The sequence below is a fragment of the Artemia sp. Qi Xiang Cuo genome, chromosome 7, assembly GCF_049724085.1.
Source record: "Artemia sp. Qi Xiang Cuo chromosome 7, ASM4972408v1, whole genome shotgun sequence".
Lineage (NCBI taxonomy): Eukaryota > Metazoa > Arthropoda > Branchiopoda > Anostraca > Artemiidae > Artemia > Artemia sp. Qi Xiang Cuo.
This window is the reverse complement of record NC_142800.1, coordinates 76,506,689-76,532,504: the sequence shown is the minus strand read 5'-3', so window position 1 is coordinate 76,532,504 and position 25,816 is coordinate 76,506,689. Positions and strand designations below refer to the sequence as shown.

Genomic DNA, 25,816 nt, shown 5'->3' with positions numbered 1-25,816 from the left:
CCAAAAGACATAATGAGCAATTCTTTGGGCTGAAAATTTTATCACAGACATATAAGCAAAAATTCAACAAGGTTTCAGCAACGGTACAGAATTAGCGCACCAATTTCGCCTATATTCTCAAACGAACACAAATTCTAAAAATGGACTGAGTCAAAATTATGCCCCAGGAAGGTCTTCTGAAGGCCTTTTATCCCTGGATAAAATGAAGCCAAAATTTTCTTTTTAAATTAGCTTGAAACCTTCTGGGAGTAAAATTTTGGCTCTGGGTGCAGTCTCGAAAATATCATTCTCAGCCGAAATACTTTCCAGAAAACCAAAGAACCCTTTTTGTCACTTCTTGCGATTTCTGCAAATTTCGTGAATTCTAGTGTTTTATAATTTAGAAATGATTGAAGTGTGTCAAGTCCCCTCTTTACTAGATTCCATTGCTCAATTTTGGTTGGTCTCTATTATAATTGTGTTAAGTTTGATAAATGTTGAGAGTATTGATAATACCTACGGCTCAATTAATGGCAACAAAAATAACCTGAGTGGCAACTCTGGTTTAAGCTTATACCAATGGTCGTGAATTTATACAAGCAAGATGGGTAGGTTGAACATTCTTCCCCAAAGACTTGCTTATTGGACCTCTGAGGGGGAAAAAATGTAAAGTTAAAGGCACACTATTAGATAGGACCAGTAAAGAAGCTCTGTTAGAAAGGATAGATAAGAAGAAGTTTCAAGATTTTGACTTTTGTTTTGCCTGTTGTGAAGGTCACCAAACAATTCACGATGTGCACATGAGTTGTCGAATAAAACACGTTTAAAAACTTTTAGTTCAGCACATTAATTCCAACACTTTCAACAAACTTTTATTTTACCTGGAGTGAAGAGCACCATACATTTCATGTGAGCTAATTCCATTTCATCGACATCCAAGGATTTTAACATAGAGGCGTGTCTCAGGAGTTTGTCACATATTACCTTTAAGAATAACAAAATGAAAATAGGCAAATAAAATGAAAGTTCTTCCATTTTAAAATTTACAATTTGTGTGGCACCAAATACGTAGCTTTATAGTATTTCTAATCAAGACAGATTTTTAAGCCTAAAATTTTTCACTAAAATTAAAAGAGAAACAAAGAAATTGTTAACTATAAACGTTTCACAGTACTTAATTTTTATTTAAGGTTACAAAATATTATCTAGACCTGGCAAAATAAAAATCTAATAGTTTCTCAGACGTTGTCAATCGATAGATCAAGGGTTAAATGATCAGTTTAGTTACCAGAATTTATGACCAAAGAAAATTACAACGAATATATTTTACTGTTTATCTGCAGAAATTCTAAAAAACAACGCAACTGAACTACCAAGTTTACTTTTCATGAGAAAATAGCCAACAGTTGATATGTCATCATATCAATGTTAAATCAAATTGAAACTATGGTAAATATTGAAATAACTGGAAGCTAGGTTTTTTGGCTTTTTTTATTCTTTTTTCGTCAATTTAACATTTTCGAAAAAAAAAACATGACATAAGTAACGAGGTATTCCTTAAAAACCTTGTCAAAATTTGAAACAAATACACTGAATTATTGAATGGGAATATCTTTGTACCTACAACCACAAACGTCCAAATGCAACTTGAAAGGTCGCGAAAGGTTATGTTTTAAACGAAGAAAGAATGAAGAAAGGAAAAATTACTAAGACAAGATTTTATTCGTTATCAATACACATACAATAATACACTGTGCTAGTCCCCCCAAAGGCCCCTTGGCCTGTAATTAGTGTACTATACACGGATCACAAACTCAGAGAACAATAGCAAATTACTTACTGAGAAAAAAAAAAAAAAAAAAAAAAAAAAATCAAACATCAATAAAGCATAACATAATTCATTTCTCTACATATTATTATCAAATCAAAAACGTGGATCTTCGTACCCTTCTACAATCCATTGGTCACAATCATATTATACAGAAAAAAAAGAAAAGAATAACAGAAACGAAAAACAATTAAATGAAAAACTATTGCCAACCATACAAAACACAAAAGTAAGACACGAGAAAGGCTGCGCATAAGGCACAAAAAAAAACACTTATACTCACAGTCACAGAAAGAAGAGCAAAAGGAGAAAAAAAAACATAAATAAATAAAAACTATAAAGTAATGTTTATTCAGCAAAAATTAGAACTTTGTTCAGGAAAAAGTAAGGAAAATTAATCAAATTAAAACAAAAAAAATTTCACTGGAAGAGGTTTATCCAGCATTATGCTCTAGATTTCGAGGTAGATTCAGACTATTGGTTCCCAAGATTGTTTGGCACGCCACCTCCTTCCTTAGAAACAATTATTGTTTTATACAGCCCAGGGAGTGCACTCAGCACACCGTGGATTAATTATTTTTTAATATTAATAGCGACTAAACAGAAAGATATGCATATTAACGTTTCTACCTTTTTCGTAAAGAAAGGTGTAAATTAGGAACACTGAAAGTGTTCAAAATTATCTGCATTAACAATTAATCTGAAATTAACAAAACTCGAACATTCAGAATCATCTTATGGAGAATGATAAAACTGGTGTACAGTCTTAGTAATACTCGACTATTTTTGTCAGTAGTAACCTTAAGTCCCCATGATTCGCTGGTGAGTCACCGTAAGTCACCGCAATGCAATATATGCAATAACTATAAAACAAGTGTGGCAATCACCGTCCCACCAAATTGCTCCAGCACCCATTAAGAGGCGGCAGCTCCACTTCGGGAATAAAACTCTCGAGGTAAGGCCAATCAGCGTTCGACAAGAAACGAAAAAACAACAACTAAGAAACCAAACAAAGGTGATTTTCAGCCAGTGCACAAAAAAAGGAAATAGTCGAGAAAGCTAACATAAGCTTTGCACTGGTGTATTGGTTTAGGCCACTTATGCTTCAATCTTTTTTGTTTGTTTTATGCTTTATAGTAATATTCCACCAATATATATTAATTAAAAATGTGCTTTATTCAGTTTTGATATTTGCCCCATGTGAAGAATATTTTGCATTCCCCTAGTTCTACTGTCTTTTCACTTACCTGTTTAGCAAGGTCAGTAAAATGACTTGTTCTTAAGGAATCCAGGACAGGGAATAGGCCGAGTTCTCCTGCGCACTGAATTAGACCCAGGACGAATAACTGACACCAACTTCCTTTGAGTAATGTCAACTGTAGGTTCAAACTACAATAAAGAGGCGTTTTAGCGTGTTTTTTTTTCGAAAAGGATTTATAGCCGAACTAACAAGCCGTGACAGGATAAAAAATTTTCAGGCCTGTAAAACGGAAGAGGAAAAAGAAGCCAAAAGAGGCGAAACAACTTATATTTTAATATAATAATAAATTTATTTCCCCAGAGTAATGAAAAAGATATGTACTGAACTAAAAGACTAAGAACACAAAACTTGAAAAAAAAACTTCTAAAAAAAGACCATACTAAACCAATACCAACCCAAAAGCATAAAATGACAAAAAAAAACTAAATGAAAAACTAGATAAAAGACTCAAAGAGAGTAACTTGCACCGGATTTCATTAAGTAGGGTTATTTAAAATGACATAGGCGTTATCTGCGTCTAAAATTTACATTTTTAAAATTAGGTGAGGACACTAGAAAAGAAAACACACACCTCATATGCCGCCTTTGATAGTATTGTATCTTGAATATTTAAGTCCATTTATTAAAGCACCAAGGACATCAAAATGAAAACATGTTTTGCACTCTGGCTCCATCTTCGGTCTATTCCTACTGGAAACCGGAATTTCCTATGACTTATTTTTGTTGTTATACAACTATTAAGATTTTTTGTTGCATAAATTATCTCTGTTGCATAAATTACCTCTTTTCTGAACACACCTGAATCATGAAAAGAAAATAGCAGAAACTTTACTTGTTTACAAACAAGACTAACCAAACGCTTGTAACACCAAACTTATCTGCACCTGACCATCGATCAACAAGCTGATACAACCCTTGTGTTCAGTCAGGCTATTGAACAAATATAGGCAAGTGGGAATATGCAGAAATCAAGTATTAAAAGTGATATTTTTAAATTAGAAGGAAATAGGGATTCTGTTGATATGTCAACAGGTCAACTAAAGGAATAAATGTAACAGAATAGGATAGCCTAGTTGTCCTCTTTAAAAAGATGTTTTTGTAGGTAAGTCAATCAACTAATAATTTGAAGTTGTTAATCTTGAATAATTCTTATAATATCCACAGTAATGTAAAGCTTAGATTTGGCCTCTGCAAAGGGCTGTCTCGGCCCTTTCGGGGCACCCACAAGACTGGAGACCTTGCGGTTAACTCTATTCCCAAGAAATATCAATGGACTTTAGACCTAGAAAAATTACGAATACGGCTACAGCGTTCCCGGCAAGCGACGCGGCCCCCTTGGGTGTCGAGAAGTAAGCGGGTGTCGAGAAGTAAGCAAGTCAACCATACTACGGCGTTCCCGACAGGCGAACTGACTTCGAATATGGCGACGAAGTTTTAAAATCTACAAGCCATATCCTTGGGAAAACCAACTACAGTCATACAACAAGCAAAATCAAGAATAAGAATTAGTTGTTGGAACGTCAGATCTGTTAAACAAGAAGCTACGCAAGCTTTTCTTGTCCATGAGATGGAGAAGTACAATACTAATATATTATGCATTCATTAGGCGACAATCTCTGGGTTCAGTTCTACCAGTAATTATAGCACACGAAATGTCACAACAATTCAATTTTGTCTACTTTGTAGTATACAGTAGCTTGGGCCTCCATGGCGTTCGTATATTTATGAACCGAAGAAACGGAACGCAGTTCTTGATTGGAGTCCTTTTTCTCCCCGACTGGCTATGATTGGACTTAAAGGAAGCCCTACAAATGTATCCATTCTCTCCACATACGCCCCTACTGGCGATGCCACAGTTACTGCTAAGGATAAACTCTATTCGGAATTGCATCAACTGTCTACTTCAGTTGCTGTACGAGACAGGAGACTTCAACCTGAGAGTTGGTCTATCATATACCCCCACACAAGTTTTTGGAAATTTCGGACTGGGGCATAGATGTGAAAATGGGCAAAGGCTGGTAAACTATGCTTTGATGAATCATCTTGTTATAACCAACACCATACTTCAGCACAAGCCAAGCCATCTGCTGACTTGGCATTCCAACGACGGTGTTACTAAGGCCCAAATTGACTTTATTTTCGTCCACCAATGCTGGAGAAGTTCAGTAATAGACTCCCACTCTTATAAAGGTGCAGACACAGGCTCAAAATCAGGAAAGCTAGTGTTTGCAAAAATCCTATTTCGTCTTGCATCTCGGAGAAACAATAAACCGAAAGAACGAATCAACATTGGTAAGCTGCAAGATAAAGAAATCCGGCAAACTCTAAATACGGAGCTCACAGTTACAAACCGTTTTGATGCCCTAAACTTGAAGGAAGAGTAAAACTGCGACCCTGAACAAAGTTGGGAGACCTTCAAAATAGTGATAAGAGAGACCACTGAAGAGATCGTGGGCCGAACAAAGTGAAACAACAGCATTGGATAGCCACCAGAACCATGTCAATAGCCGAAGAACGTAGGAAAAAGATGAGCAGCCCTAAACATATCACGAAAGAGTTGCACAGACAGGTCAAGCGCTCTGCTCGTCTAGACCGCCACGAAATGTCGGAAGAGACTGCTTTGTCCTTAGAAAATGCAGCACGCGCTCATGACACCCGAACACTCTACCAGATTCTCAAGGAATTGACTGGCAAGAAAGCTGCTGTGTCTGAAGTTATCAGAGAAAGATCAGGAAAAGTCATTAGCTGTCAAAAGTAACGTTTGATCCGACGGATAGATCACTTCCAAACACTAATTAACCAATCCCCGTCATCAATTCCTAGTTGTTTCCCCCTTCTATTAAAAAAAGAAACTTACAGTGTTAAGCTGGTCGTCCCAACAAGAGCGGAAATACTCAAAGCGATTAAAGCCCTAGAAGAACAACAAAGCCCGAGGCCAAGATGGCTTCCCCCCGGAAATATACAAACAGTGCCCTGAGATCACAGCGGAGCAGCTCCATGGTATCCTTGAGGAAGTAAGGAGGACCAACACTTTCCCGAAGGATTGGAAGCCATCAGTTATTCTCCCTTTTCACGAGGAAGCTGATAAAACTTAGTGCAAAAATTACCGGGGAATAAGTCTAATTGACATTGCAGTAAAATTTTTGTGGATTATCCTCCTTAAACGCTTCAAGGAGGCAAGGGAGAAAAGAACTCGTGAAAGTCAAGCCGGTTTCATTCCTGGTAGAGGCTGCACTGATAATATTTTTGCACTCCGCCTCATTATTCGGCAGTTTGAAAGGTATAATTTGCCCCTGATTCTGATATTTCTGGACTTCGTTTCCGCCTTCGATTTGACCACTCGCCAAAAACTTTGGAAAATTCTTGAAAATGATGGAATGCCCCTAAAATTTGTCGAACTGCTTAAAGCACACTACAAGGGGTCTGTGAGCCGAGTTCGAGTTTACGGAAAAGAGAGTGAAGAATTACCGGTTGAGTTTGGAGTAAACCAGGGCTGTGTCCTGTCTTCGACTCTGTTTAGCTACTGTATTGATTGGGTGCTTGAAAATGCACTATCTTCTCATCCAGGAGTTCAGATTGGACAGAACCTTTCACTTGGAGACCTTGAATACGCTGATGATGTCGGAATGCTCTCGGACCCAGAGAAAGCTCTCTGGGTCCTCTCTCGTTTTGACTGAATAGAACTCACCAATGCATCTGCCGTCCAAATCTGGTACAGAAATACGTTTCTAAGATCCTAGCTCAATCCCCCCCCCCCCGTCCTGGACACGGTCTTTCATGAATTTGGAAACATTTTGTGCTGGTTGAATAAAGGTTGAAGAAATACAGCCTATCTACAGAGAAAATGAAGACAATGTTTTAACCTCGTTCCTCTACCTATTCCTTACTTAGAAGGATTGAAAAATTCTAGGAAGATGATTCTTAACTTTTTAGAAAATTCCAATTTCGCTTAGAACGTGGCTCAAATTTTGAGAACAACCTTGTAAAGGCCAACAGACAATGGTAGTTTTAGGTCTCATAATCCGGGGGGAGGGCATACCCTAGGTATATCTTTTATATAAAATAAAAGGAACTTAACGTCAGATGTCAGAAACCTGGGGGGGGTTGCAGCTGCTTAGTCCTAGAACCGCCACTGCCTACAGCCCAAGAGAAGCATTGAGTTTTGTTTTTTCTTTTTTTACTTAAAGAGGCAGGGGAGGAGACGTATTAGGAGTATATCCCTTTCAAAAATCTAATTTATCTGGTACAAAAACTTTAGGAGTAACTAAAACCACTAGCCTATACTGCAATTTTAACACAACTCTTACTCATCCTCAATGTTGCGGACAGTGGCGGATCCCGAGGGGGGGGGGCGAGAGGGGCGCACCCCCTAACATAGTCTAAAGTAGTGTAATTTAATTAATTAATACAATTTTGCGTTAATTAAACTTGCTCCTAACACAAATTTATCGGATAAACCTATTTCCCACCCCCCTCCCCCCAAAAAAAAAATTCTGGATCCGCCACTGGTTGCGGAAGCTTTAAATCCTCACATTCATTACATATTTATAGAGCAATATAAATACAGGTTGCTTACGAGAACATTAATATGTTTCTAGTTTGTTTTTTGGGTTCGATGCTCATGCTGTGTCCAATAGCAGTTTACAAATTCAATTATTTTGGTTTGATACGTAAAATCAATCCAACAGTTTTATAAGTTCTCGTAGTGTAGTGGTTATCACGTGTGCTTCACACGCACAAGGTCCCCGGTTCGAACCCGGGCGGGAACATGTTTTTAGTGGAGTATATGATTTTTGTACTTAAAGGTGTAGTTTATATCTGGAATCACAACGTTCGTTTTTTTTTTTTTTTTTTTTTTTTTTTTTTTTTGCTTTACGGTTTAATGGGTACGCTGAGTCAAAGTTATATCCAAAATGGTATATATGCAATGAATTTTCCATCGTTTTGACAAACCGTTAAATAATTTTGAAGAAAATAATTATGTATGTGGGTTAAGTAAATTTATAACGGAAATAAATGTTATATATGGATTCAGAAAGTATATCTTAGCTATCTCAACAATCGGTGAATCGAGAAATTAACCGAACTTAAATTACACTGTAAAATAAGCTAAACTGTTCCAGCTAGAGTTGAGAGCATTTGTGCAGAATATTTTTGAAATCATGAAAGTTTAGAGGCGTCACAATGTTGTATTTGCGTGAGCCAAAAGGTCGAGCAAGGGAAGTATGGAGACAAAAAGTTGGCGAAACCGACCATTTTGAAGTAAAATGCACATGTTCGATTGAAATAAATAAAAAACTACTACTAACAACTCATCATAACACCATGCCAAATTAGGTCACACTGCTTACAATGCTTTCCCTCTCCCCTACGCAGTTCATGACTTCGCTCTGCTCTCTCTTAAAATTCTTTACCCTTTATATATGTTCTTATATCCTAACACCTCCTACTCATTATATTTAAATAGTAAAAAAAAAGAAGAACCAAACAGATCGTGGTAACGAACTGTAAGTAAGGAGCGACCCGGCTCAATAGTAACCGAAACTCTAAAAAGCGGAATTTTGATACCAGCAAATAAAAAATGCTGGACAAGTTAAACTGAGTTTGAATCGCAGCCAATCGCAGTCAAACTAGGATATAGTTTGACAATTTTTTAAGAATTCCAATCCCTTCGAACGGAGATGAGAAATGCTGGTAGGGATTGTAAAACCCAATGCCGTATTCTTGACCCTTTTTTTTACCTTGCCCCTCATTTCGTGGGATTACACTCGAAAAGAACCAAGTTTACTGGGTCTTTGTCAATCTGAATGAAAATGAGCCCAATGGTACCCTACAGGACGTTTGCAAGGGGAGCTCCCCCCCCCCCCAATCTAAATTTTTTCTGAAATTTCAAACGGTTTTATGTTTAAATTGTCGATAAACAACAAATCGGACGCCCTTTGGAGTCGTGCTGGGGCCATCAAACAGATTCATGCAAGCACCTATCGATACCCCTGAAAATGGGTCAATCCACGCCAAATCATCCAATCGTGACTGCGCGTGAAATTCCAATTTTGCTGAAAAAATTCTCAGCTGTTCTCTTCATTGATAGTACAAACAGGATTTTTTTTTTTTTGAAAGCTAGTCTTTCGGGAAAAAATTTCCAAAGTTTCAAAATTCGCAAAAAACGAGGTTTTTTGAAAAAAAAAATCCAAAAAGTTGGTATTTTTTTCCACTTATTTATACAATTATCTACATAGCCAGGAGAGGTTGGATAGAAAAATTGAGGCAATCCGATAACGACGGAAGAACTGACGGCCAACCGAAGTTTTTGAACCCTTGTGCGAAAAAGCAGAACTTCAAAAATCTGTAAATTCTTAACGGTAAGAGCTAGGATACCATTTTTTTTTATTCTTGTCTTCTTGTCACCAAGTACAAAGGGAAGTTTTGCATTTTGTCCTATTGCTTTTAGTTTCGGAGATATTTTCATAGAATTTTGACAGATTGTGAAAATTGTCACTTTTCATCCCCAAAAAAAGCTCTGTAGGCAACGCGATCCAGGAAAACTACTTATTAGGTCCTAAACTACCAAACATGACCTACCTGAAACCGTAAAAAGCTCGATGGCAAAATTCGATCCTGATTTTTAAAAGAAGATTGAAGTTGGACCGTTTTTCAAGTTAACAAAATGCATGCGGAATGAACTGCTGCAAGTTTAAATTCTTTGTTGCCAAGCAGTTTATTCAAATATCGAAATCACACAAATTGAGCGATTCCTTTCTCCAGAGTAAGTTAGTGGGATGCGTCATCGAATTATTTGAAGTTCAGATATTTCACTCACAGTCGAATAATTGCTATTGGCCGTGAATGAAGTATAATTCATACCGTACTGTGAGGATTGTTAGACGTCGGAATTAGAAAAAATAGCTCTTGAAAAATGTTGTGTTGGACTTCATTTAAATAGCGAGTGTCACAAGAAAACATTTTTTCGCAAAGAAGGACTTAGACAATTTACCGAACTTTCAGATCAGAGTCGCGAGACAATTTTATTGAGAACATTTATTAGCTCCATAGAGCGTATTTGCTTTCATCATGAGCAATTCTACCTTCATCAGTTTGCTAAGGCTGTTCCGAGAATCTGCTGTGATCCATTTGAGTTGCACACCTCTTGTCCTCGGACAGGAACAAGAGCTATAACACTAGAAAACGCTAGAACCTTGTCTCGTTTCAAACTTATTCCCGGTTACAAGGTGTGTGCTGAATGCCGCACCGAAATTGACGATCGTGCCTACGAAGAGTCCGATGATGACATTGTTAATATCCCCCAAGTTTCTAACGACGGATCTTTCTCATACAATTCCCAGCCTGATTGTTCCTCAAGACAATCTGCAGCGAACGCAGCTACAGTTGTTTCAAGTTTATTTGAAAATATTGGGACCTCGCCGCTCAAGCCTTATTCCTTAAAACTCTCTGTTGGACAAAAAAAAGACTACGTTAAACGGAAGTCCGAAACGGTAGCAGAATCCGCTTCCAAAATCATTAATGTCGCTTTGAGTGTTCCAACCAGTGCTACTTCCTCTCCTGTGCTGAAGCGCAAATGCATAGCTTCGTCATTGGTTCAGAATTCTATGGAGTCTGCTGAAGAATCTGTCCCCTTTCTGATGAACAACACAGAAACAAAGGATTTCTGTATTTCCCTGAAAACCAAACTTGAAACCTCGGATACATTATCTAGGAAACTTAGTCTTCTCACTCTAGTGCCTCCGACATGGCCCCGGCAAAAAGTATCTGATTTTTTCCAAGTATCGGAATACCTTGTTAGGAAAGCTAGGAATATCAGAAAGGAGGGAGGAATATTGCCTCTTTTGACCTCAAAAAAGCCACCTAATGTTCTTAAGCCACATGTAGTTCAGGCTGTTCTGGACTTTTATGAATCTGACGTCAACAGCCGGCAGCTTCCAGGCAAGAAAGATTTCGTCTCCGTAAAAATCGATGGCAAAAGGGAACAAAAACAAAGAAATTACTGCTGGCCAATATTTCTGAACTTTACGGGTTATTTAAGAAGGACAATGAGGACAAGCCGGATTTCAAAATCGGACGCAGCAAATTTGCTGAGCTTAAGCCCCCCTGGTGTGTTACAGCTGGCTCAAGTGGGGTTCATTCGGTATGTGTTTGTCTGTACCACCAAAATGCTAAGCTTAAATCATTAGGCGCTGATATAAGTATTTCGCTCGTGGATTTGATCTCCAATGTTGTATGCTCTATCATAAATTAATTGTGAATGCTACACATGGGCAGTATCTGTTTGGATAAAAAAAACGACTTGGAGAGTTTTCTCTGGGAGGAACTAGCTGAATATGATTCCGTGACCTATAAAGAGCGGGTACATGTGTACCGAACAGTTCTTAGACAAGTAGAAGAAACAATAGATGTGTTCATACCGAATTTCGTCGAGTCAATCCGGAACCTTACAGTACACCATTTCATTTCAGTCCGTCAGCAAAATTACATAGAACAACTAAAGCAGAATCTCTGCTCCAATGAGGTCCTCCTGCTTTTAGACTTTGCAGAAAATTTTTTCTTTTTGGTCCAAGACGCAGTTCAGGGTTTTCACTGGGAAAATTCTCAGGCAACATTACATCCGTTTGTGGTATATTGGCGTAGGGGTGATAGACTGTTCAGTAACAGTTTGTGTGTTATCAGCGACCACATGGACCATAACCCTCCTGCAGTTCACGCTTTTTTGAAAGTCGTATTGCTTCACGTTAAGGCTATGATTCCCGGCCTTTGCAAAATCTATTATTTCAGCGACGGTGCAGGATCCCAGTACAAAAACAGAAAAAACTTTGCAAATTTGAGCTGCCATTTCAGTGGCTTTGGGTTAGATGCTGAGTGGAATTTCTTTGCTTCGTGTCATGGAAAGAATGCGTGTGATGGGATTGGCGGTACTGTGAAAAGACTAGCAGCTCGCGCCAGCTTGCAAAGGCTATTTGACAATCAGATACTTACGGCACACGATCTTTATGAGTGGGCAGATAAGTCCCTACCCAACATTACAGTATTATGCGTTTCGTCAAATAACGTTAATGAAAACTTTGAAAGTTGCCTCGAAGACCGCTTTGAGAAAGCTATTACTATTCCTGGAACTCAGTCATTTCACAGTTTTAGGCCCAAAGGCAAAAAATAATATCAGTGCTTGCGTTTTATCGGATTTGGGTACTATCTTGCCAAGAGAAGAATTTATTGTGTTGCGGTTAGATTTCGAGAACGTCCTTTTAACCGATCTGGACTCGGGAGACTACGTAGCCTGTGTGTATGGCTTTGATTGGTGGGTGGGGTGTGTTGTAAGCATTGATGAGGAGAGTGGCGAAGTTGAAGCTAAGTTTATGCACCCAAATGGACCATGCTCAAGTTTTCGTTGGCCTCGGCCTGACGACACGTGCATAGTACCAACTGCTAACTTACTACAAAAGCTGCCTATTCTTGAGTCTCGTAGTCGCTCCGCAAGAAACTTTGTTTTAGAGCCAGATGTAGTAGCCGTTGTTACAGAAACATTCAAAACTTACAAGAAGAAAAGCAGAGAAAGCAACCATTAATTGTTTTATTTTCATTATTTCATTTTTTTCTAACTTAATTGATCTAAGTAGTTTTGAAGAAGCGTCTATTTGTTTCAAGAAACATAAAATCAGCCATTTCCGGACAAGTTCACATGAAGGGTAGGCTAAAAAACTTTAGTATACTATGCTACATACTAAGAATACCAGGTGCCTGAATTGATGAATTACATTCAAACTAGAAAAGTTTGACATTGGTTACACGAGATGCAGCATGAGTGGCCATATTAAAAGATATGTTCGCTAACCAAATAAAAATGCGATAATTGGCGATAGAAGAATCAGCATTTTTATGATAACAGGAAACTTGAAAAACGGTCGAACTTCAATCTTCTTTTAAAAATCAGGATATAATTTTACCATCGAGGTTTTTACGGTTTCAGGTAGGTCATGTTTGGTAGTTTAGGACCTAATAAGTAGTTTTCCTGGATCGCGTTGCCTACAGAGCTTTTTTTGGGGATGAAAAGTGACAATTTTCACAATTTGTCAAAATTCTATGAAAATATCTCCGAAAATAAAAGCGAGAAGACAAAATGCAAAACTTCCCTTTGTACCTGGTGACAAGAGGACAAGAATAAAAAAAATATGGTATCCTAGCTCTTACCGTTAAGAATTTACAGATTTTTGAAGTTCTGCTTTTTCGCACAAGGGTTCAAAAACTTCGGTTGGCTGTCAGTTCTTCCGTCGTTATCGGATTGCCTCAATTTTTTCTATCCAACCTCTCCTGGCTATGTAGATAATTGGATAAATAAGTGGGAAAAAAATACCAACTTTTTGGATTTTTTTTTCAAAACCTCGTTTTTTGCGAATTTTGAAACTTTGGAAATTTTTTCCCGAAAAACTAGCTTTCAAAAAAAAAAAAAAAAAATCCTGTGTGTACTATCAATGAAGAGAACAGCTGAGAATTTTTTCAGCAAAATTGGAATTTCACGCGCAGTCACGATTGGATGATTTGGCGTGGATTGACCCAAATGCGACATTGCAAACAGTGGCGTAATTGCATCAAAATTCGTGTGGGGGGGGGGGGGGGTATTTGGAGTTGGTGCCAATTTTTTCAAATCAAGAAAAAATTAAAGTGAAAACTGAAAAATGAGCCATATATTGCCATAAAGGTAAAAACATAGTTAAGAAAACTGACACGTTTCTGTAGATGCTTGAATTATGCAGTCTTATCTTAGTTTTGAAGATTTTTGAAGAAACTAAATTTCATCTGGGGGGGGGGACTAGGGTCTGAGAGGACAAACCGAGGTCTGGGTTGGGCAGTTGCTCCCCCTGCCCCATAGCAAATTACGCCCCTGATAGCAAAACCGGTTTGACCAGAGCCAATTTTAATTCGAAACAACTCAAGTCTCAAGGATTGACAACCCTGCCCGAAGAAGAAACAGTTTTAGAGACTATTTGCCACTTACTGGAGTTTTTTAAAGCTATCAATAGAGGAGACCCAGTTGATGGTGGAAAAAAGTACTCTGGCAGTGGTTTCTACCCTGCCCGAAGAACAAAAAGGTTTTAGAGACTATTTGTCACTTACTGGAGTTTTTTAAAGCTATCAATAGAGGAGACCCAGTTGATGGTGGAAAAAAGTACTCTGGCAGTGGTTTCTACAATGTATGCGTGATGATGCTCTATCAGACCTGGATCAATGTCGGATATGGTGAATCTAAAGTGTGCCTCCGAGAGGAGGGGTACCTCTTGAGGTGTGAAATCTTCGAAACTTTTGCGAATCATTGTCCATGTTGTGTCTTCCTGAAATAAAGATGAAAGGGCTAGAATATGTGTCCTTCAATTAATGATACACAAATATATTTTTATAATTACCCATACCACACCCCCTGAGATGGTATGTATCACATTACTCAGTTTTGGAAATCAGTCCATTTCATTCGTGAAATTCAGATCAAAACACAAAAATATAAATCAATCTTTAGTGTTTTCCTTCCGGTAAAGTAACTTCTGTCAAGATTTCCATGTATTTCTATAGCATTCTAGTCCAGAATTTCTACTGCAAGCTTATGTGTCCCCCCTCTCTGAGATGGTATGCAAGACATAACTCAGTTTTGGAAGTCAGCCCATTTTGTTCATAAAATTGAGGTCAAAAACAAAAATATAAATTAATCTTAGCGTTTTCCTTCCGGTAAAGTAACTTGTGTCCATGTTTCCAAGTATTTCTAAAACATTCTAGTCCAGAATTTCCCCTGCGTGCTTATGCATTTGGGGCTAAAGAACATATGCAGTTAATACTAAAACAAGTCGATTTCTGCCAAAAAAAAACAATATTCTAAAAATATTGGTCCCCAAAAAAACATTTGTCAATTTTTTATCATTTTACCATCATTTGTTAGTACTATTTAGTTATTCATTCTATCTTTAGGGAACATCCTTAAGAACGTATAAAGCTAAGAGTGAATCAACTGCTTTGACGCTACAAGTAAAAATGCAAATTTTTACAGGTGGACTAGTCATAATGGGTTTCGAGAGGTAGATTAACAAATTTTTTATGTTTTTTTATAGGTTTTTGATACCCCCCCCCCCCGAAAAAAAATCCGAGATATGGCCCTGGATGTTAAGTTTTTAGATTTTGTTTGTGTTTGTGATCCATATCAAATATCGAATTTTAGATTCCAGGGATCTGTCGAGGAAAAACGACAGTCACAACATTTTCATAAATGTATATTTTAAAGTTAGATAGTTGCAATTCTAGATTATAAGTTGAATTATGTAGTAGCATTTCCCAACGAATGTGTCGCGAAAAAATCACAAAAATTCCAGCTTCGACATTTTAAATTATGGATAGTCCATAGAATGTGCCTTTATTATTCTTCCAGTAACTTCTAACGAAAAGCCGATTTTACGTCCGTAGATCAAACCCTACTTCCAGTCAGGCACTTAGTCAGAAGCGGAACTTTGGCTTTGTCCCAACTTCGAAGTGTCAATATTTTTCGGGTTCTCTCATATATTGTTCCCATAATTCATCTGTTTTGGGGAAATTAACGAATAAAAAACCCTACCACCCCCCCCCCCCCCCGAAAGTATTTTGTTTTACGTAAGTACCTGCCTTTGATGTACAAAGAACCTGTCCTCGTGTGCAACCCTTTGCCAATATTGAAATCTCAGGTGTTTCAATTCAAGTCAGTGAATAGGATCCATTTTTGCGAATAATAAATATATCGAATTTAGAAGGAGAACTTGGGTTTTGCCCCTATTCCAGAGCATCATTTTTTTTTTTTTTTAAGGTTCATCCACATTTTTCTTATAATTCCGCAATTCACCTATTTTGCAGTGTTTGACGAAAAAGCCTATTCCCTATCCCCCCAAAGTTAATTTATTTCGCAGCTGCCTGTTTTCGGTATACAATAAGTTGTCTTATGTCAGTGGCGTCAATTGAAGGAGGACGAGGGGCATGTGCCAACTCTATTCTCCCCCCCCCCCCCGAAATCCCTAGATTTTGAAAAATATCTATTTAGGAGGTTGTTTAATTGAAAAAAAAGCCCTTTTCAGCCTTTTAATTGAATGATTTGAAACAAACCGGAAATCCCCCCCCTCTACATTAAAATAAATACCTTTTTCCCCCCTTTAAATTAATATGAATTGACGCCACTGCCTTCTGTTCAACCCGTTGACAATTTTAAAAGTTTAGGTGTTTAAATTTAAACGAGCAGACATAATTTTGGTTACGTGACTAACAATAAGTTACACTTAACTACTCTGCTGAATTATGCATGAAAGGGTTGTGACACCATGACTGTATAACCCATTTCCTTTAGGAAACCGTATTTATTCCAAGAAGACAAAAATAAAAATATATCTACATGTATATATTTTGTATATATATATATATATATATATATATATATATATATATATATATATATATATATATATATATATATATATATATATATATATATATATATATATATATATATATATATATATATATATATATATATATATATATATATATATATATATATATATATATATATATATATATATATATATATATATATATATATATATATATATATATATATATATATATATATATATATATATATATATATATATATATATATATATATATATATATATATATATATATATATATATATATATATATATATATATATATATATATATCATATATATATATATATATATATATATATATATATATATATATATATATATATATATATATATATATATATATATATATATATATATATATATATATATATATATATATATATATATATATATATATATATATATATATATATATATATATATATATATATATATATATATATATATATATATATATATATATATATATATATATATATATATATATATATATATATATATATATATATATATATATATATATATATATATATATATATATATATATATATATATATATATATATATCATATATATATATATATATATATATATATATATATATATATATATATATATATATATATATATATATATATATATATATATATATATATATATATATATATATATATATATATATATATATATATATACATATATATATATACATATAGACCCCGGCGCCGCGCCGATGAGGGAAGACCGGCGGCGGCGGGGCCAAAAACAGCGCACCACGCCGTGCCGCCAGTAAGATGTCGGCGGCGCACCGCCGGCGTGATCAATGTTGACCGCAAACATTAATGTTTTCATCAGTGTTTCTCAAATCACAGCTTAAATTTACAACAGATTCGAGCCTATTCATGAGTTCAAAAATTCACAAGTCGCTGGCTGTAAACTGGTCTTCTTTGTTATTCATCAAGAGAAGCAGAAATGTGGTAGAAACGAAATGGTTGTGGCGTTTCAGAACCCTTGCATAATACGAGTAGTTGAAGTATCTATTAGTTATGTATTCTTAACATAAATAATTATCAAAATTAGTAGTTTTTTTTTCATCGAGCATTACTGCATATACAACTTCAAATACCGTATCACAAAATTCGTCAGTTATCTGGGTAAAAACTTTGAATATAACTTTGAACTTAGAAGCTTAATTTTTTCATAATGCCCTTTGCTTATATCTGTTAGGACATGTCTTATATATGTTAGGACACTTAGTATCAGTTATTGAGTTTAAGCTTTGATTTCCAAATGCTCACAAAAATTACCAAATTTAAGAAAGTTGCAACAATAAGTCACCAGTGGTCAAAATACTCAAAGACTCCTCTTAGATTCCCACCCAGGCTCAAAGCTTCTGTTATGGTCATATCCACTGAAATCTCCAAAAAGTTTGTTTTTAAAATAGCTTTCAAGCGTAGTTAGGGGTATTTAGCCTTTTTTTGCTTTTCTTCAAAGCTTTGAAAAAAGTGTTATAATATTCCAAATGTTACATTTGTTATATTTGTGCATATTTTTGGTAAAATATGCTGGGGTGATCGAATTTTTTAAATCACTATAGATACGTAAGAATGTTGCAACATCTAGTATCCTGATGTCATAAGACTGCCAAAGATTCCTCCTTAAACCTCTCAAATTGAAACCTGGCCTTTCCATGTAACTTGGGCACTGGACCAAGGGCGCCATTGTCACTCGAGTGCAACGTTAGGTGGGGATGTCGATATCGCTTTCGTCACACCAATTCGTTTTAGTATGAATCGGCCTGGTACTTATGAATGAATGTTTTCAAATTAAACCCGTTTTTTCATCAATAAAAAAAACAGGTTGGACGCGTATGTCCCTTTCCCTTTGGACGATAAAACCATGTAAGTGCTGTATCAAGTATAACTCACGAAAATCTTTTTAATTTTTATCAACTTTTCAAAAATTTGGCATCCCTGCTTTCAATAAAAAAAAAATAATCAAGGTAATATCACTTAAATGAAATAACTCCCTATGCCCCCCTCCCCCTATAGATACTATTTTGATAGGATACCGTCTCTGCTTTAAATAAAAAAAAAAATAATTAACTTATTGGCACCCCTGCTTTCAAAAAAAATCGAGGTATTATGATTTAAATATTATAGCTCACTACCCCCCCCCCCCCCCTCTGGATACCATCTTGATGAAATGCCGTCTCTGCTTTAAATTAAAAAAAAAATAACTTTTTGGGATCCCTGCTTTCAATAAAAAAAATCGAGATATTATCATTTAAATGTAATACCCCCCTACCCCCCCCCCCCTCTGGATACCACCTTCATAGGATACCGTCTCAGCTTTCATTAGAAAAATAAGTTACTTAATAATTAACTAGGTCACTATATGGTTAAAACCAACACGCAAAATAACTTTAAACAGATTAGTGTTCCTTGAAAACAATTGAGGGTCTAAGTAGAGGGGTACAATGACAACAACAAAAATGTCGAAATTATTCAGAAATACTTTAAGTGATTGGAAAACTGAGTCATAGATTCGCCGTGGCATTCAATAAGATCCAAATAATCTAATTAAAAGGGAGCACACACAAAAGCCAAATTAGGCCAGTAGCCTATGAGAAATTGCAAAATACCCAAGACAATGAACACGTCTTAATGGGGGGCCCTGGGTCTATCAAAATATTTCAATGGTTTCTCAGGGAATTTGATATCATTTTCTTCTGTCTCCATTTTAAATGAAAAAAATAATTATCCTTTTGGCATCCCTACTTTCAATAAAAAAAATAAGGTATTATCACATAAAAATGATAGCCCCCGATCCCCCCCCCGATAGGCAATAATTTACAATTTATTTATGAGTCATATTTTTGGGGTTGCTCCCGAACATTGAGTATTTAACATTCAGGCGTTCAACAATTGAGTATTAAACATTAAGAAAATCTTATCTAAAAACAGCCAAAAAAAAAGTCTGCAAATCTACAATTCAGCTGTAGAAACAATCTGTCGGCTGTCAATTTCAAAATTCAACTGAAGGCTGAAGCTGAATAGTAGTGAATTCGTTCTATAATTCTATTCGACTTGAAAATAAAATTCTTGACTACGAACGATGTTACAAATAGCGATTGGGAAACTACATTCGAAATGATTTAACCTCATTTCATAAAGACGATACTGTTTTTGTCAACTTATGAAGAACTGTGTATATTGCAATATTTGATATTGCATATTGCATTTGTCTGGTTTTTATGCAAAGTAACAAAAGAGACGAAAATTAATGAACAAGAGAGTAGTGAAGAATTATGGTATGCAAAGTAATATTTGGCAGGGAAAGTCACTGGTGATAAATCGCGAGGGGTGGTACCGTGAGTGCGTGATTTTCGGGGATTCGGGGAACCCAATTTTTTTTATGGGTGACGCATAGATTTTCGGGGAAATACCCGAAAATTCGGGGATAGTGCAAACCCTTTTTGATTTCTAATCAGGAAAATCGAAATACTAAACCACACGAGAAGGAAAAGCTCCGACTTTGCGGTTGACGCAATAAAGAATTGCCGCAAAATTAATTTAAAGTCGACCGAACGCCGCCACCTCTGTTGGTGGTGGCGCGCCGTTGGCGCGCTGGCGGCGTTATTTTATATACAGTAACTTGACATTTTTTTAAAATAATAAACTAAAAACATCAGATCAAACGATTTTGTCGGCCGTTTGGAAAGAAATCAGACCAGATAACTTGTGCAGGCCCTAGTCTGGACGCCTCTGTTTCTAGGCCAATATTTATACAAAAAATCAATACAGAAAATTACGTTAGAATAATATACAAGGTGTATGCAATCTACTCTGTTAGCAGGCTACTTCAGGAAATACCCGGCGTTTCCCTTTGACTAGGCTACTCTGTTAGCAGGCTACTTCAGGAAATACCTTGCGTTTCCCTTTGACTAGCCTACTCTTTTAGCAGGCTACTTCAGGAAATACCCTGCGTTTCCCTTTGACTAGGCTACTCTGTTAGCAGGCTACTTCAGGAAATACCCTGCGTTTCCCTTTGACTAGGCTACTCTGTTAGCAGGCAACTTCAGGAAATACCCTGCGTTTTGGACATTTCAATTTGGTTATTTCAACTGAATTGTATTTAAGAAATTGGGCGTGGCTAAGGTTTTAGGTCGATTAATTCAATAAAACAAACATCGCAGAGATTTAACAGATAAGAGACTTTTTTTATATTCTGTAAAACAAAAAAAGAGCAAATTGATGGGTGCGGTCTCCACCCTCTCCCTTGAATTGTCGCTACTGTAAACAAGATATTATTACTCTAAAAAAAAAAACATACCTCTGTTAGTGTAGCTGGTGATGATGACATTGAATCTTGTGAGAAATTCATTACTGTCATGGGTTCCTGTTTCAAGTTGATAATATTCTGATTTTCTTCTATTGCCCCAATTCCGTTATTATTTGTCGGGGACTTCGAGCCATTAGTTTTCCCAAGCCTTCTTGGTGACATTTGTACGGCTAAAAGTCAGAAAATTAAACTTAAGATCAAAGCAAGATAAAAAGCTAAAAAGATTCTCTCTCTTTGGACTCGGGGGGGGGGGGGCGCAGGTGATTTTACGGGGGAAATGTTAAACATAAAACAATTGGGTCCATCAGGCATATGTCAGTTGCTCTCCCACAGGCCTCCCCCTGTGCACGAGTATAACTATATCTTATTGTATAAGCTAAAATTCCGAAAATGTTACCCATCAAGAATTTCCCAGAAATTTTTATCGGGTCGCATTGACTAAGTTCGAATCAACTGTGCTCGTGATTTCGTTAAATTTTCGTTTAGGACACTATTTATCATTCCTCGTTTAAAATTAACTAATCCAAAAATTAGGATTAGCAGAGCCTTGATGTTAATAAAAGCTCGTTGCGAATGGGACTTTGGTGAAAGTCCAAAATAAGTGTATTAGAACTAATCAATTTGCTCGAGTGCCTCTTATTTAACTCCTTTTCGTATCATTTATTTAGAAAAAGATCATTTTTTATTCATAAATGCATATAAAAAATCACAAGACAAGGGTTACATGCAATAAGGGAGCTAAGGCAAAGACCCTAATATGATTTGAAGAGAAATTATTCTTAAAAATTTTGCTGGAATTTATACAGTTAAGCAAAACTGCTGTAAATATAAAACTGCTCTGTGGTTATAACGCCTGAACGAGTTTTAAATCCAACGGAAACAGAGGTAATGATATAGGACAAAAAATATGAAGCCAGTTATTATCTCCCTTTGGCCAGATTTCAGCCTCGTTATAAGGGACGTTTTTTTTTTTTTTTTTTTTTATAGCAGATTATTTCAGTGGGAACTTAGCCGCAATGACTTATCTTGTAAACATCTTGTTAAATGCAACCGAAAGTGGTTAAAATAAATACTTGATTTTTGTTTTGTGGCTTGTGCGCAACAGTAAGTAGCTTTCCTTACATCTCTGCGTTTAACAATACGGCTAATTCTTTTTCTTGGACAAGGATAGGGTCAAAAAGATTAATTTGTGGATATATTCCTCCGCTTTTATATACATGTTATTTACAAATTGTACTCAAACTCTTAACTCCAAACCAAAAACAGAGAAGTTAAAGTAAAAAAAAGAACAAAAACAAACGAACATGGGCGAAAATAGCTCAAGAAGGGAAACGCAGTTATCGTTTCCCCCCTCTATCGTAGCATGCAGGTAAAAACCTATGTAGTATAAGCCTACCAACATACACGTTCTATCCTTGTAAGTTATACCAGACAAGGGAAATAAACGATTAGTGCTATGTACGTGAATGATATTACTGCAGTTAAGGTAGGAAGTGACGATAGTAGTTGGTTCGGATTCTTCAGAACAGAATAGGGAATTAAGCAGGATTGCGTCCTAGAAACTTTGATATGGATTATTTTGAAAGACTGCTCTAAGGAGCCCAGCAAAGCCATTTTTTAAGAGTTGAGGGTGCAAGAATAAGATTGAAAATAAATCTTAAGAAGACAAATTCGATTAGCTTTTCCCTGCTGACCAATGGTCCGCGTAGCGCAGGTACCGATCTCCTAATTATCTGCCTTCGGCTGGGAGCTCAATGCGTGGTTCAGGGGGGGGGGGGGGCAAATTGTCCGATCCTTCCTGTGTTTTCCCCCAGATTTCTTCAAACATTTAAACAAACAATAAATGAGGGTGAAGAGAAGATGTTAGTTAACAGGACAATCGATCAACTGGGACAGGTGGGAAAATCGATCACCTTCACTTAACTGGGTAAGTGTTATTAATTAAGATGATGAACACCGTGGAGATATAAACAGTATAATAGTGAAGGTGCAGAATGTATGGAGTTGTGAAGAAGAGGAAGGTAAAGCCTAATAACTAAGAATATAATATTGGAAGTCACAGTATGGACAGTGATCAAGTATGACTGAAACGTGGGCGCTTCGAATTTATGCGATTTTTTCCAAAAGATTTACCCAAGGATAGTCTTAAGCACACGTTTATTTACCATATTCCAAATAATGAGCCGTACGAAAAATTTGGTTCAATCCCTCCTAGGACTATAGCGACAGAAAGGTATTGGCTTGGCCACGTTTTAAAGATGAAGGATTGCAGATTTTCAAATATTGCATTCTTAGGCCATCCATCCGGACAAAAAGAAAAGCAGGTCGTCTGCAAATATGGTGGGAAAAGGTCATAAGAAAGAATTCAGAAGAAAACAGATTAAATTTTACAATTTGTCGGGAAAACCAATCTTCAGACCTTTGCCTTTGAAAAGTTTTTTTTTACAAGATTGTTAATTTATTGAAAAAATCTACACGATCAGTTAGATCAGATTAAAGGATTTAATAACTAGAAATAGTTATATTTCTAAGCGGATTAGCGGAACGGTGTTTTTGAAATTTCTGAAAAGATGGATGGGCTATCGATTAATTTCCATAAACGGTTTGACAAAACAGTTGATTTCTATTTGAATTGTATTAGGCCAAATTAGAGTTATTTTGCATTATAGTATCATTAAAGAGTAAATATTAGAAGTTATAGCATGTTAAAGTGTGTATTAGGTCAATTAAGGTATGTTTTCTATTATGAGAGAACTTTTTTATACTTCCTGTCTTTGCTGAATGAGAATATTATTGTTGTTCTTGCGTAGTCCTTGTCTTTTTGTTCTTCTTCTTCTTTTCTTTTTGTTTACTCCTCTAGCGTTCATTTTTGTACATAGAGGGTACAAATGAATTATTATTATTATTATAATGCACTTAAAAGCTATCAAGCTCCAGAAGAAAGTTTTTCCACGTATCCCATTACTTAATATTGAACGAAATTGCATTTCGAAGAAATTAGGCCACCACCTTTCTAATGAAGGTGAAGACATCTTTAAATTTGAAAGTTCAGACTTAAAAATTTTATCTGCAAGCATAAAATTTTTATTTGCTACATTTTTACCCCCCCCCCCCCCACAAAAAAAAAACAACAACAAAAACAATATAGGCGAATTGCACCAGGGTAGTAGCAAGATGAATTAAAATAAGGTTCATTTGGTTTCTCCTTTAGGAATCCAACCATAAACCACGTAACGTTTACAGAAAAGTAGGCCTACTATTTCCAAATCAGAAACTTAGAAAGACATTGCTTATTCTACCCAAAGAATTACAACAGCCAAGCATTGGAAAATTAAGCATGAATTCGCGCTGTTTTTTGGTCACTGGTCGATGAGTACTATGCTATAACAGTCTTCGTAAAGAAAAGAAGACTTATTTTCTAGCACTATATCTCACGTAATTGCATATTAGGATCAGATGGAAACTATTCCCTTCTCAGAGATTGATATGAACCTTTTTGAAAATTGGAATAATGGCCTAAGACTGTTTTTTTGCCTTTTTAATCTGACCCCCCACCCCAAGGGTCACACATGTTTAAAACCATTATTTTTAGATATTTTGTTCTTACTGGAGAAAAAAAAAGCAAGTTGTGGAAATAATAAATAAAAAGTGCATATCTTTATAAAAATTTTCAGTCCGGTGAAGGGGTGTCTCAACCTCCCCCTAAATATATCCTTCAGTTACTGTATTATTTCTTGGGCTTGAGAGGGACATAAATGCAAAAAAAAATAGAAACTGGCGGAAAATAACATAAACCACGGTTTTCCGTTTCTTCTAGATTCTTTTTTCCTCAAAATACTAAAATCCGTAAAACTAACATACGCATAATATTCTGATACTCAGTTACTGGCTTGAACCTTTAAATAGTACATGGCCAAATAAGCTATTGTAACATACAAAAATTTCTTGACCCAAATAGATTTTGTTAGCCTGTTTCAATCTCCAACTTGAACAGCAACTTTCCCTTTCAAGTGGGCGATTTTGTAACCCAAAATGAACTAAACTGGCTGCTTAGTTAAATATGATGTAAACAATTTCGCCTTGAAGTTACAAATTTAGATAGATAAAAGGTGCGCATGCCTATAAACTACAGAAGAATTGAGGGGGGTTTCCCTTAAGACATTCAAATTACCCCGAAGTAGAATTTGAAAAAATCAATTCTAGTCGTGTTTTGGCGTGCCCAGGATAATCCCTACCCCCTTCTCCTTAAGAGTCGTACTCAGGCACACCTATGATGGTTCATACACCTGTATCCCTATATTCCCTTACCAAGGTCCATGCAAGGTTTTACCGACAATAGTCTAATAAACAAACGAAAACAACACATGCTTGCTTCTAGCATCACTCTCGCCCATAAATTATCCACTTACCCCACTGCTTCGCAGGGGAAAGTGCTACATGCATTTATGGCGATATTTTTTTTTTTTTTTTGAATTAGGATAATTCAACCTTTAATGTTTACCAACCTGTAACGTGGCGTGAGTAATGTTTTTTTGGCTTTCGTTATTTATGCTTTTGGTTTATTTTTACTTTATAGCTTAAAACTTACAAGGATTTTAAATATTTTATAATATGGTTAAATAGAAGATAGATGCGAAGGATGTATAGTATAGAAAAAATTTGATGTGAAAACAAAGATTATTTTAATGTTTTTGTATGTTTTTGGGTTTTATACGAATGTTTTGAATGTGTTATACTATGTTTGTAAGCTGGTACACCCACCTGGTTTTAAGTAGAAAATATAAGCGAAGTGATGGATATATAGCATAAAAGAACAAAAATCTGAAAGATATTTCCGTAAAGTAAGATTATTTTAATATGATTTGGTACTTGTTAATTAAACGAAAAACACTCATGGATTACTCTACGTAAGATTTGTTGAAAAACCGGTTTGTCTAATTATTA

General features: G+C 35.9%; 1 protein-coding gene and 1 non-coding gene across 2 annotated transcripts in view; one reads left to right on the top strand and one right to left on the bottom strand.

Moving 5' to 3' along the window:
* LOC148950699 (retinoic acid receptor RXR-alpha-B-like) overlaps positions 1-25,816 on the bottom strand; it is an 88,621-nt gene that overhangs the window by 10,291 nt on the left and 52,514 nt on the right. The window contains exons 4-7 of the mRNA XM_089092574.1: positions 20,864-21,042; positions 14,190-14,404; positions 3,055-3,196; positions 861-963 (exon numbers count right to left, since the gene is read on the bottom strand). Coding sequence (XP_088948700.1) covers positions 861-963; positions 3,055-3,196; positions 14,190-14,404; positions 20,864-21,042 — 639 coding nt within the window. The remainder of the gene's footprint in view (positions 1-860; positions 964-3,054; positions 3,197-14,189; positions 14,405-20,863; positions 21,043-25,816) is intronic.
* Positions 7,765-7,837, top strand: TRNAV-CAC (transfer RNA valine (anticodon CAC)). The gene has a single exon. It is a non-coding gene; the product is annotated as a tRNA-Val (tRNA).